This window comes from Thalassophryne amazonica, chromosome 2, assembly GCF_902500255.1.
Source record: "Thalassophryne amazonica chromosome 2, fThaAma1.1, whole genome shotgun sequence".
NCBI lineage: Eukaryota > Metazoa > Chordata > Actinopteri > Batrachoidiformes > Batrachoididae > Thalassophryne > Thalassophryne amazonica.
In genome coordinates, this window is record NC_047104.1 from 13,566,140 (window position 1) to 13,579,976 (window position 13,837).

Here is a 13,837-nt window from a genome sequence, read left to right on the forward strand (position 1 = left end):
AAAACTCATCTGTGACAGCAGCAGACTGGACATACACTTGGTTCTTACTGAGGGTGAGTACTTTTTTATCCCCATTCATTATAAAATAGTCCTTAGCTATTTATTGTTGTCATAGAAACAAATTCCATGAACAGACAATTTTTTTTTCCATTGAAAATGCTGAACCCTTGAAGATGAGGCATTTGTCTGCATTCTCTCTGTGCTTTTCTGCCAGGAAAAAATGCTATCAGGACACAAGGCCTAAGATCTGTGAACAAAGAGTCGTATTTGAAGAAGTGAATGTTTGATTCTTCAGACAGGCTAGTGTTACTTGTATGAGGGCATGTTTACGTCAAAGTCTCCTCAGAGTGGTTTGAGTTTGTGTGTAGGCTGAAGCTTTGGGTCATTCCTTCTTTTTGTTCAGGATTTGTTTCTCTGTCATCAGATGCTTCTGTTAATCCAGAAAGCCTGATCCCAGTCGCTGACTCAGTGTTCCAGCTTTGGTCGGGTCACCGCCCCGTCAGTCGACAGGTTCAGCTTCCTCTCTGAACAGTCTGCACTGTTGGCCAAAGCCTTTCCTGTCACGGTGCCGGCGTCGTCTGCGTTCGCCACGGCCTACGTGATGATGCGTGTGATGATGAGCACTTTGGCTCTCTCTCAGCCGCCTCACCATCTCATGGTCCTTGTTGCCCAGCACCCTAGGCAGGAAAAGGGCAGCTTTGTCCGTGCTTCGGGTTTTGAAGCCTCGCCGTGGCCGCCCTTTGCCGTTAATTGAAACATACCACTGGCGTTTGGCGCTGGCTCGCCGTTTGGTGCTGCCACCTCCTGGTGACAGTGGCTGCTCAGTGGAGTGGTGGCGAGATGCATAGGTGTTGTACCCCAACTCGTGGATCCGCTCCACAAACTCACACTCTTTGTTGAAAACTTCCTGTAAAAATAATAACAACAAAAAAAAGGAACGAGTGAGGCACTTTGTCTATAACGTCTCAGTCGGCATAGAGAACATCTACAAAAATCTAGAGGACAATAAGTGAGACCCAACATATACACTGCATTACTGACTCTCCATACCATGCCACACTGTGACCTTTAACCTCCTGCTCCAGTGGCAAAGAGGGGGCGAAAGATTAAAGGAGCTGGGAGAAGAACTGTGTACCTACCGAGGCGTACAGCCGCCCTTTGTCATTCATGGCCAGATATCTGCCCGAAAAAAGTCCTTTAATTGCCACAACGCCCACGTCCACAGCTGTGATCTCCATGATGCCTGAAACACAGAAACAGACTTGGTTATGTGGCTGATTTGGCGCTCACGCAGATCTCCTCCTGCATGGCTGTAAAAGTATTTACGAGAATTGTTATGATGATGAACATAATCATTTATGCATGTCAGCTTATTTTTGACTTCAACACATGCATGATGTGGCAACTCTACGTGCAAAATAGAGAAGTTTTACGTACAAATAAAGCAGCTTTTTACGCACAAATTAGGACATTTTTACGCACAAAAAATTAAGCACACATAAAGCGACATTTACGCACAAATTAAGTCGATTTTTACGCACAAATAAAAAGGATGTTTCTCACGGCAAATGTTTATTGGCAGTTTTAAATCAGTACTGATTAGTCAATGAGACGTTTAGCGCTTTAAAAGCCTCTAATGATGTCTGATGAGATAAATACATCCGCCAGGACAGCGCCTTTGTCCCGCCTGGATGTTAACACTTGTCTGATACTTCCAGCAGAGATTAACCTCCATGTCTGCAGTTTGGCGGACACGCACACGCGCGCGCGCGTGTATACACAAGTACCCACGCATCAGTGCGCACACATCTACACATTACAGAGAGGCGAATGAAATCACAATTTAAAAACGCAGATAAACTACACTGAACAAACACGGAGTGAAATAAAACGCAACGGGTTTTTGAAACTATTTTAAAAATGAAATCCGCGATTCCAACTTGTGTAAAACGTTGAATTCAAGAGCTTGGTGTCACATGTTCCTGTGCGTAAAAACAAGTACTCACTGAACGGGTTGTTCTCCTCCAGTGATCCATCGATCTTCCCGTTTGGATGGATCTGTAAATGATATTTGGTAGCGCAGTAGAGTTTCCTGCGTCTCGGCGCTCCTCCGAGGTGTTCGTACACTCCGCCGCGGCCCCCGGCGTCCCTCCGCTGCCGGGGGGTCGCAGGCCTTGCCCGGGGCCAGGGGGGCCCCCGGACTGACGGATCCGCCAGGCTGAGCAACAGCAGCAGAGGAACCTCAGCATTGTGGCATGGCCAGGGAGCGACGTCTGGGGCGAAATAAACGGAGAACCGCTGGCCGCTCTAGGGGGTCCCGTTAAAGGGGTCGGGGCCCCGCCGCTGGAAAGCTCCAGCCGGGCGCACATCGTGACAGCCGCCCCGAGGTGGGATCCGTTCCTCGGCTCTCCAGCTGGAAGTGTGAGTGAGAGGCTGCGCTCAGGCTTAACGCTGATATAAAGAAGCTTGTGGTCCACAAAAGGCTGAACTCCGACCATTGATACAAAGGAAAGGGGGAGGAAAAAGGTATCAGCCCTGTGAGAAGTGAGGAGACTGCGGCGTGGATAAAATTACACAGTGGCTGAGTGCGGAGCAGCTCCTCTCAACCCTCTTCTGAAATCTCCTAAAAGAGCAATTAGACATCCCAAATTATACAGGTGGGCCCAGCAACAGGTGAGATATCACACCAATAAGTCACCTTTAAGAACTGCACGACTCCAATTCCCCTTCAAATGACTCAAATCTATCTGACTTAATATTAAACATTCTGAATTGAAAGAAAAAAGAAACATTTGGTAGCTTTGAATTTTGCAAAAGTCCAAGTAGCAGGTGCCAGCTGCTCCTGAATATTTAGTAGAATTTGTGATTTGCCTTCAGTGGTAGCTCCATCCTGCATGTGGTGCTGAGGAATCCAGAGCAGGTGAGGACCAAGCCAACCTGTTCTTCAGACCCTCAGCTCATCCTCTTGTATTTGGCTTTGCAGGCTCCTTTGTCCTATTTATACGCTCCCGGCAGAAAGCTCTGCCCGTCACTGCTACGGGTCGCTTCACATTAGATTACAAGACAAATTAATGGTCTGTCACCATTTCCTTCAGGCTTCTCAGTGCGCTCATCACGCTGTCCAACCTCTACTCTGCATTATTCTTAATCCTTCTCTCAAGCGGCGAATTGTCCCAGACTTTTCTCATCCTAATGCTGGAGCTCCGGTGAGGGAGCAGCCGGTGGGCGGAAGAGCAGCAGGCTAAATGACTACTGCCTAAATTGCTTCCATCTTGGTCACATTATGGTTGCATTCTGGTAATTAGCACCATCATCTACAAATCTCTCTGCCCTTTGGCGCTGCTCCACCGCTGCTATGAAGGCCTCTGCTGAGAATCCCCAAGAGAGTCACCGGTTAATTTGTCTTCCCCTCCCATACATCACCCAACAAGCTGCTCCTGTCACTTTATTTACCCCAGTGATCAGAAAAAGGCCACTCTCTTAATTACAAATGTGTGCACATTTTTTTTGCATCCGAGACCCTCACGAGTCAGACGGCACAGCCAAACATCAGCCGCGCCGTGTGTATCGGAGGTTGTTCTGGTGGCCATTTCTAAGTGAGACGCTCTTGATGTGGTTAAACGCTGGAAGAGGGTGGAACCTCAGATGTGGTGTGCTGTTTCTCTCAGAAACTATTTTAATTACGCACCCTCCACACCGCCCACAAAGCATCCCAGCAATAAACAGGGCAAACGCTCTGAATTTGTGAGACACACACAAACCACCACACACACGTCTCTTAAAAGCAGGACCGTGGTGCGGTGGCAAGGGTTTTTTTTTTTGACAAATATACTGATAGATGCTGAAACCAAATGTTGATGGGCCAGTTAAACCAGCATTTAAACACAGAACTTTACAGTGCAGTAAATGTATCTGCCATAAATGTGAGATAAGTGAGTAGAAGTAAAATATTTGCTCAAGTACTCCATGCTCATGTGGGAGTTCTTGACACCGCTGATGTTAAAGTAATGTGTGTCCAAATCAGTAATGTAAATGTTCTTTATGCACAGAGGCCACACATCTGGCTTGATTCAACAAAAATATGTTTTCATTACCTTCACCAGTGAATTTGGATGAGGTTTATTTGTTTGTTTGTGAACAGCCTGAGCCCACAGTTTGTCATATATCGTTACGTAATTTTTACTGAAGACTCATATCCTGATAGGAAAGTACTGATTCAGTTTTTAAGGTCATAGGTCAAAGGCGAATGTCAGGAAAAATCTTGGTAAATTGGAAAAATCCCTATCTTTAACATTGAACACATTTTCAAAATTCATAACTCTGTCAAATAAGATAAAATTTCTTTCATATTTGAGAGTGTTAAGTAGGATGATATCCTTTATCACCTGACAAGTTTGATCTGGATCTGATACAGATTCAGATTTTGTGGCCATTTACATTTAACATTCAAAACCACATTTCATGTATATTTTACATTATATCTTGAGCAAACGTGCTCCAATCACTCTCATATTTGAAAGTGAGGTGCTGATCATTGCCTGACAAAGTTTGATCCATATCTGATCCGGATTGTGGATTTTGTGGCCTTTGAATTTAATATTGAAAAGCCCATTTGGTGTACGTTTTTGCATTATATCTCAATCAAAAGTGCCTCAGTCACTCTTATTTTTCTGTTATGGATTTACCTACACCACCAAAACTGGATGGAGGTTCCAATTTTATGCCTGTTTGTCCTCCAATTATCAGTCAGAAACCAAGTGTCAAAAAGCAATGGCAAATTGTGTATAGTAGATCACCAGTGTTCTGTGAAAATTATCTGATAAAGAATTCAGAAACAAAAAAAGTTGAAAAACACAACAAAAAACTCATTCAAGTTGCACAAACTAAGTACATATTCCTGACATTTGATCACTTCTAATTTAGTTCATGAAAAGCCACTTCTACAGGGCTTTGACCCTGAATTTTTTTTCCAAGGTAAAAATTTGTGGAATTGGAAACCAGTGTTGGGGAGGTGTGCGCTCTACGAGCATGGTGCTCTAGTTGCGCCCACAACAGGGGGCGCAAATGAACGGACAATGAGTAAGCCAAAAGGTAACAATTTAATGTTGTGACAATACACAACTAAACACACAAAATCTGCAAAGTCAATTAACACCAGGTGACGTGTGGGCAGGCTCGAAGATAGGAGACCCCGATGAGAGAGAGGCCGCGTCCCACACGGCTTCCACCACCAACGCCTGAAGAACACCGGAGCCGCCAAGTCCCGAATCCCCAGGTGACCTCTGTCTTCGGCTGTCGACCCTGGTACTGCTGGCAAAAAGCAGAAACAAGATGATGAGTGTAAGTCTGTACACTCAGTGGTCCTCGGTCTGTACACCGTAGGAGGGGGAACCTCCACCTCCGAATCACACACTCGTGCAAACTCTTGTGTAACCACTTATTTGTCCAGAGAGTAAGGCGCAGTCGTCGTCGTTACGCCAAACGCCGAAGTCCCAGATAAGGCTCCGTCCACAAGAATAGGGCTGCAAATGAGAACTGGATTATAACACAATGTGTCAGTAGCAGAGAATGTACCTCTCGGTAGTCGATTTCTCGGCGGGGAGGTGGAGTTGCAGTCCGGCTTAAGTGGTGGTGTAGATGAGTGACAGCTGGGTGTGATGAGTGAACAGCTGTCACTTCCTCTGGGTCTGGCGCCCTCTTGTGCTTGGAGCCCGCACTCCAAGCAGGGCGCCCTCTGGTGGTAGTGGGCCAGCAGTACCTCCTCTTCAGCGGCCCACACAACAGGACCCCCCCCCCCCAACGGGCGCCTCCTGGCGCCCGACCTGGCTTGTCCGGGTGTCTCTTGTAGAAATCGGCCAGGAGGGCCGGGTCCAGGATGAAGCTCCTCTTCACCTAGGAGCGTTCTTCAGGTCCATACCCCTCCCAGTCTACCAGATATTGGAACCCCCGGCCCTTACGACGGACGTCCAGGAGCCTGCGTACCGTCCAAGCGGGCTCCCCATTGATGAGCCGGGCAGGAGGCGGCGTGGGTCCAGGTGTACAGAGGGGCGAGGTGTGGTGTGGCTTGATACGGGACACGTGGAAGACAGGGTGGATCCGCAGTGAAGCCGGGAGTCGGAGCTTCACTGCGGCCGGGTTGATGATCTTGAGGATAGTGAATGGTCCGATGTATCTGTCCTTTAACTTGGGTGAGTCCACACAGAGGGGGATGTCCTTAGTTGACAGCCACACCTCCTGCCCAGGCTGGTACGTAGGGGCCGGGGAATGTCGGCGGTCCGCATGGGATTTGGCCCTCGTCCGGGCCTTTAACAGGGCAGAGCGGGCGGTCCGCCACACCCGGCGGCATCTCCTGAGGTGGGCCTGGACCGAGGGCACACCGACCTCTCCCTCCACCAGTGGGAACAATGGGGGCAGGTACCCCATACACACCTCAAAGGGGGAGAGGCCGGTAGCAGACGAAACTTGGCTTTGTGGGCATACTCGATCCAGGCCAGATGGTGACTCCAGGCCGCCGGGTGTGTGGAGGTGACACACCGAAGGGCCTGCTCCAACTCCTGGTTGGCCCGCTCTGCCTGGCCGTTGGTCTGGGGGTGGTACCCGGACGAGAGACTCACGGTGGCCCCCAGCTCCTTGCAGAAACTCTTCCACACCTGAGAAGAGAACTGGAGACCACGATCTGATACAATGTCCGATGGTATCCCATGCAGCCGCATGACGTGATGGACCAGGAGGTCTGCCGTCTCCTGGGCCGTCGGGAGCTTTGGGAGGGCCACGAAGTGGGCCGCCTTGGAGAACCGGTCCACTATCGTGAGAACGATGGTGTTGCCCTGGGACGGCGGGAGGCCCGTGATGAAATCCAGGCCGATGTGAGACCAGGGGCGATGAGGCACTGGCAGGGGTTGGAGGAGGCCCGTTGTCCTCCGATGGTCTGCCTTGCCCCTGGCGCAGATGGTACAGGCCTGGGTGTAGTCCCGGACATCGGTTTCCAGGGACGCCCACCAGAAGCGCTGCTGGACCACTGCCACGGTCCTACGCACTCCGGGATGACAGGAGAGCTTGGACCCGTGACAGAAGTCCAATACGGCAGCTCTAGCCTCTGGTGGGACGTACAGTCTGTTCTTGGGGCCAGTCCCCGGGTCCGGGCTCCTGGTCAGGGCCTCCCGGACGGTCTTTTCCACGTCCCAGGTAAGGGTGGCCACGACAGTGGACTCGGGGATGACGGTCTCGGTGGGGTTCGACAGCCCCGCTTTGGCTTCTTCTTCATGCACCCGGGACAATGCATGTGATTTTTGGTTCCTGGTCCCGGGGCGATACGTGATCCGGAAGTCAAAGCGCCCGAAGAACAGAGACCAGCGGGCTTGCCTGGGGTTCAGACGCTTGGCGGTCCGGATGTACTCCAGGTTCCGATGGTCCGTGAAAACCGTGAAGGGCAACGATGCCCCCTCCAGCAGGTGTCTCCACTCTTCAAGAGCCTCCTTCACCGCAAGAAGTTCCCGATTGCCGACGTCATAGTTCCGTTCAGCTGGGGCCAACCTGCGGGAATAAAAGGCACAAGGATGGAGAACTTTATCAGCCTCCACGCTCTGGGACAGCACGGCTCCTATCCCTGAGTCAGAGGCGTCCACTTCTACTATGTACTGGTGATCAGGATCAGGCTGCACCAGAACTGGTGCAGTCGAGAACCGGCGTTTCAACTCCTGGAACGCGGCCTCGCACCGATCCGACCAGGCGAAGGGGACCTTGGTGGAGGTCAGGGCAGTCAGGGGGCTAACTACCTGACTGTAACCTTTAATGAACCTCCTGTAAAAATTTGCAAAGCCGAGGAACTGCTGTAGTTTCCTGCGGCTTGTTGGTTGGGGCCAGTCTCTCCACCGCCGCAACCTTAGCCGGCAATCAGGGCGACGGAGTTGGAGGAGATGATGAACCCCAGGAAGGACAAAGAAGTACGGTGGAACTCGCACTTCTCGCCCTTCACAAACAGCCGGTTCTCCAATAACCGCTGTAGGACCTGACGTACATGCTGGACATGGGTCTCAGGGTCCGGGGGAAAAGATGAGTATATCGTCCAGATATACGAAGACGAACTGATGCAGGAAGTCCCGCAAGACGTCATTTACCAAAGCTTGGAACGTCGCGGGGGCATTAGTGAGGCCGAACGGCATGACCAGGTACTCAAAATGACCTAACGGGGTGTTGAATGCCGTCTTCCATTCGTCTCCCTTCCGGATCCGAACCAGGTGGTACGCATTTCTAAGATCCAATTTCGTAAAGATTTGGGCTCCATGCAGGGGCGTGAACACTGAATCCAACAGAGGTAACGGGTATCGGTTGCGAACCGTGATCTCGTTCAGCCCTCTGTAATCAATGCATGGACGGAGTCCGCCGTCTTTTTTACCCACAAAAAAGAAACCAGCACCCATCGGGGAGGTGGAGTTCCGGATCAGCCCAGCAGCTAAGGAGTCCCGGATGTAGGTCTCCATTGATTCGCGTTCTGGACGTGAGAGGTTGTACAACCTACTGGACGGGTACTCAGCGCCCGGGACCAAATCGATGGCACAATCATACGGTCGGTGCGGAGGAAGAGTGAGCGCCAGATCTTGCTGAAATGTCAGCAAGATCATGGTACTCCTCTGGCACCGCCGATAGATTGGGGGGGACTTTGACCTCCTCATTAGCTGTAGTGCCGGGGGGAACCGAGGATCCTAAACACTCCCAGTGGCAGGTTTCGCTCCACTGCGTCACAACCCCGGACGGCCAATCTATCCGGGGTTTGTGCTTCACCATCCATGGAAAACCCAGAATCACTCGGGAGGTAGATGGTGTTACATGGAACACTATCTCCTCCCTGTGATTCCCAGACACAACCAAAGTCACTGGTTGTGTCTGATGTGTGATTAATGGAAGCAGGGTGCCATCTAGTGCTCGCACCTGCAACGGTGCTGGCAGAGCCACCAGGGGGAGCCCTACTTCCTTTGCCCATCTGCTGTCCAGCAGATTCCCTTCTGACCCCGTGTCTACCAGTGCTGGGGCGTGAAGGGTTAAATCCCCACAAAGGATTGTTACTGGGATTCGTGCCGATCTGCGGGGTCTTTCCGCGTGTGTGTTATGGCCCACCCTTAGCCCAGTTTCTAAGGACGGGCGTTGTAGTTTGACCGTTCAGGGCAGTCCTTCTGCATGTGCTCACAAGAGCCGCAGACAAAATACTCCCCGCGAGCCAGCCTCCTTTGTCTGACGTTTGATTGTACTTTAGCCCTGCTCGTGTCCATAGCCTCCTCAGCAGAGGGAGCTGTAGCCACACGGGGCTCCCTGGCAGTGAAGCGTGGGGACGACGTCACCTTGTCGGAACCGGAAGGGGGAGGGACGGCTCGTGCCCGGTCACGCCCCCCGGCCTGCTCCCGACGATGCTCGTTTAAACGGTTGTCTAAGCGTATAACCAAATCGACAAGCCCGTCAAAATCCCGCGGTTCCTCCTTAGCCAGTAGGTGCTCCTTGAGGACCGGGGACAGTCCATTTACAAAGGCGGCGCGGAGCGCAATGTTATTCCAGCCGGACCTCGCTGCCGCGATGCCGAAGTCGACTGCATACTCGGCTGCGCTACGGCGCCCCTGTCTCATTGACAGCAGCACGTTCGAAGCGGTCTCGCCTCTGTTGGGATGATCAAACACTTGTTTGAACTCCCGTACAAACCCAGTATAAGACGTTAGGAGCCGTGAGTTCTGCTCCCAAAGCGCCGTAGCCCATGCGCGTGCCTCTCCTCGAAGCAGATTAATAACATAAGCTACCCGGCTAGCATCTGATGCGTACATGACAGGGCGCTGTGAAAAGACGAGCGAACACTGCATGAGGAAGTCTGCGCACGTCTCCACAGCCCCCGTACGGTTCCGGAGGGCTTATGTATGCTTCAGGGGACGGTGGGGGGGTTCGTTGAACGACCAGTGGAACGTCTGATACAGGCCCAGGATCAGCCAGAGGAGGAGCTGCAGCAGCGCCCTGATCGCGCGCTTCCACCCTGGCGGCGAGAGCCTCCACTCTCCGATTAAGGAGGACATTCTGCTCGGTCACTAAATCCAACCGAGCCGTGAAGGCGGTTAAGATCTGCTGCAGCTCACTCAACACGCCTCCTGCTGACGCCTGCGCTCCTGGCTCTTCCATTGGCCATTCACGCTCGAGCTGACGCCCCTCGGAATCCATGACGATGGCCGAGAAATCCTGTTGGGAAGGTGTCGTAGCACGGACCCACAACAGGGGGCGCAAATGAACGGACAATGAGTAAGCCAAAAGGTAACAATTTAATGTTGTGACAATACACAACTAAACACACAAAATCTGCAAAGTCAATTAACACCAGGTGACGTGTGGGCAGGCTCGAAGATAGGAGACCCCGATGAGAGAGAGGCCGCGTCCCACACGGCTTCCACCACCAACGGCCTGAAGAACACCGGAGCCGCCAAGTCCCGAATCCCCAGGTGACCTCTGTCTTCGGCTGTCGACCCTGGTACTGCTGGCAAAAAGCAGAAACAAGATGAATGAGTGTAAGTCTGTACACTCAGTGGTCCTCGGTCTGTACACCGTTAGGAGGGGGAACCTCCACCTCCGAATCACACACTCGTGCAACTCTTGTGTAACCACTTATTTGTCCAGAGAGTAAGGCGCAGTCGTCGTCGTTACGCCAAACGCCGAAGTCCCAGATAAGGCTCCGTCCACAAGAATAGGGCTGCAAATGAGAACTGGATTATAACACAATGTGTCAGTAGCAGAGAATGTACCTCTCGGTAGTCGATTTCTCGGCGGGGAGGTGGAGTTGCAGTCCAGCTTAAGTGGTGGTGTAGATGAGTGACAGCTGGTGTGATGAGTGACAGCTGTCACTTCCTCTGGGTCTGGCGCCCTCTCATGCTTGGAGCCCGCACTCCAAGCAGGGCGCCCTCTGGTGGTAGTGGGCCAGCAGTACCTCCTCTTCAGCGGCCCACACAACAAATTTTTCAACTTCACGTGACCTTGTCATGTGACAATCTTGCATTTTGAAGATATCACCATGTTTTTTGACCTCTTTGCATTCTGACCTCTGGTTTGACTTTGACCAACGCCCTTGCCATGACCTCTGTTGTTTGATGACTGTCCACTGAGTTTGTTCACCAAGTTTGCCTGAAAATGCTCTCTGCATTATGAAGATATTGACATGTATTTCAGATGATGGCCTCTGACAGTTGACTTTTCACCTTGGACCTATGACCTTGGCATAATATAATCTATATTGTATAAGAATGATCCACTGAGTTTATCCAGCAAAATTGAAATTGCTGTTCGCTCTTTGAAGATATTGCCATAAACACGCAGAGCAACTTTTTTTTTTTTGGTGAGGCTAATAATCAAATGTGAGATTTTTTTCCTCCACAAATACTTGAAAGTAACTAATTACAGTTGTGAAGTTTTATCAGTGTCCTGCCTCCTACACAATGAAAAAAAAAAAAAAAGATAGCAACATCTAATGGATTGTAATCTGATTTTATTATAAATTGCAACCAGCTTCCTAGTATTTAGGTGTAGTATTAGTCATACTTTATGCACATTACAGTAGTCTAAAACTTTTACACAATGCTGTTGATGTTTGTTATGACTTCCTGTTCTTATCTGGCTGATCTGGTGGAACTCTACGTGCCGGCCCGGGCTTTGCAGTCGCAGGATGCGGGACTTCTCTGTGTTCCCAGGGTGAAGAAGAAGTCAGCAGGTCATGAGCCTTTTCGTATCATGTACCCACCCTGTGGAACAGTCTTCCTGTGATCGTGAGGCAGTCTGAGTCCGTGGACATTTTTAAGTCAAGACTTAAAACCTATTTTTATTCTCTTTCTTATGAATAGTTATTTTTATTTTTATTTGTTTTATTCTTTTACTTCTGTTTTTATTTATGTATTTGAATTTTTTTTATTCATTTTTAATTATTTATTCAATTTTATGTTGACTTTTTTTTATGTAAGGTGCCTTGAGACGGCTTTTGCTGTGATTTGGGGCATTATAAGCTAATTACATTAAATTAAATTAATTATCTCATTTCTTTAAATTGATTGCTTCAAGTGAATGACTCTTTGAAACAAAAGATTTGTAGGATCACATCAAATGTTTCAAAATGTTGGCTTGTTGCAAACAAATTGGGCGTGGCTATCATTTTAAACAGCTACCTCACGTAGTCTCATCTCTGGGATGTAGCACGAAAATCCTAAAAAGAGATCATTGGAGTAATTGGTAACATAATGTGGCGACTGTGCGAGCTAGCTAGCCAGCTTGGTACAGTTGCTACATGTGTTCACCAAGACAGCTAGCTAGGCTAAGCACATAGCTGCCTTAAAAACAATCTTGTCAAGGTTGTAGGGAGGATTATAAATAGTAAAATAAAATTTTTAAAAAAATTGCATTTTCATGACAGGGGCACATTTGTCAAGAAACATGTTGGGTTGTGAACCCGGAGTACATGGGGTTCATACGAGTTGACGAGTTGGAATTCTGACTTCAGGGGGCATTCCAGGGGGGTAGACCTGGGAAATTCTGACCTCTGAGTACAAATGTTACACCTCATAAACACTGGCATATAGAGCAGGGCAGTGTACTTTAGATGTCAAAGTCCAGCCCCTCCTCTGCGCCGTGACACCTGGGTAATGGATTAACTAGGGGATTGCCTGTTTGGCTGTGGCTGCTATGGTAACCATGAAGGCCCAACAGGAACCATGAACATGAGATGGGTAATGGGACTCTGGTGGAACAAGAAGTCCTCAATGGAAGATCAGGCGGAGGAGGTGATGGCGTATAACTCAGCGAGTGTGAAAGTGGACGAAGGCTACATCAGGTCCTCACGACCAATCAGCTATTGGATGAGGCTAAGGATCTGTCAAGGACCGTGTGTTTGTCAGTGTGCCACAACATTCCCACGTTAAACAAGCTCGCACACAGACACCTCTACATCAACTCTGGATGGGAATCAATCAAGAGACACTCTTCCTTACACCGAGGGACTGTCACAACGATGACAATGGCACTTTGACCCTGAAAAACATGCTTTAGGGTCTGCTCCTTCTCTGCCCCTGACCAAGGCAGCATCGACATCTGGAGTCGGTCCCCTGTTGACTGTGGCTGTCCACTGCTCCCAGTGGTTAGATTGTGTCTAACTGTAATTAGGATGGGTTAAATGCAGAGGACAACAGTCGTATTTATATATGTGCAATGACAATAATGTTTCTATTCTATTCTATTCTATTCAGTGGCATGCTGGGAAGCTGAGTTTCCAAGTGTGTTTTGGCATCTTGTCGCCATCATTTTGGACCACATGGATAAAAAATTTGACCCTGTAATGTTTGATGCTCCAGTGATTGTACCTGTCATACAAGAACCTAAACTGTAAATACAGCGTAGGTTCAGTGGTGCAGTGTCACATTTGTGTCATTTTGTTCCTTTTTTGTTCTGTTTGTCTTAATTCTTTTTCTATAACATGAAATCTAATGGCCTCATGACCTGATGTTGGCTAAGCAGTTGAAGTTGATTGTGTGTGTGTGTGTGTGTGTGTGTGTGTGTGTAAAATCTAATGTGGCAGTGCAGTGTCTTAGTGGTTAGCACTGCTGCCTCACAGCAAGAAGGTCCTAATTTAATTTTTAATTGAATTTATTTCATTTATATAGCACCAACTCACAACAAAGCTGCCTCAAGGCGCATCACACAAATAAGGTCTAACCTGACCAAACCCTGGAGCACAGAACACACAGATGGCAGTGGTAAGGAAAAACTCCCTCTGATGATATTAAGGAAGAAAGCTCAAGCAGACCAGACTCAGAGGGGTGACCCACTGCTTGGGCCA

The 13,837-nt window shown here is 49.4% G+C and overlaps 1 protein-coding gene across 1 annotated transcript; it reads right to left on the reverse strand.

Moving 5' to 3' along the window:
* Positions 1–226: 226 nt before the first annotated feature.
* Positions 227–2,498, reverse strand: fgf3 (fibroblast growth factor 3). Its single transcript, XM_034160547.1, is given in 5 exon segments — positions 227–907; positions 1,140–1,243; positions 2,007–2,163; positions 2,165–2,218; positions 2,304–2,498. Coding segments are annotated over 5 exon segments (918 nt in total). The 3' UTR covers positions 227–499.
* Between the last annotated feature and the right edge of the window lie 11,339 nt (positions 2,499–13,837).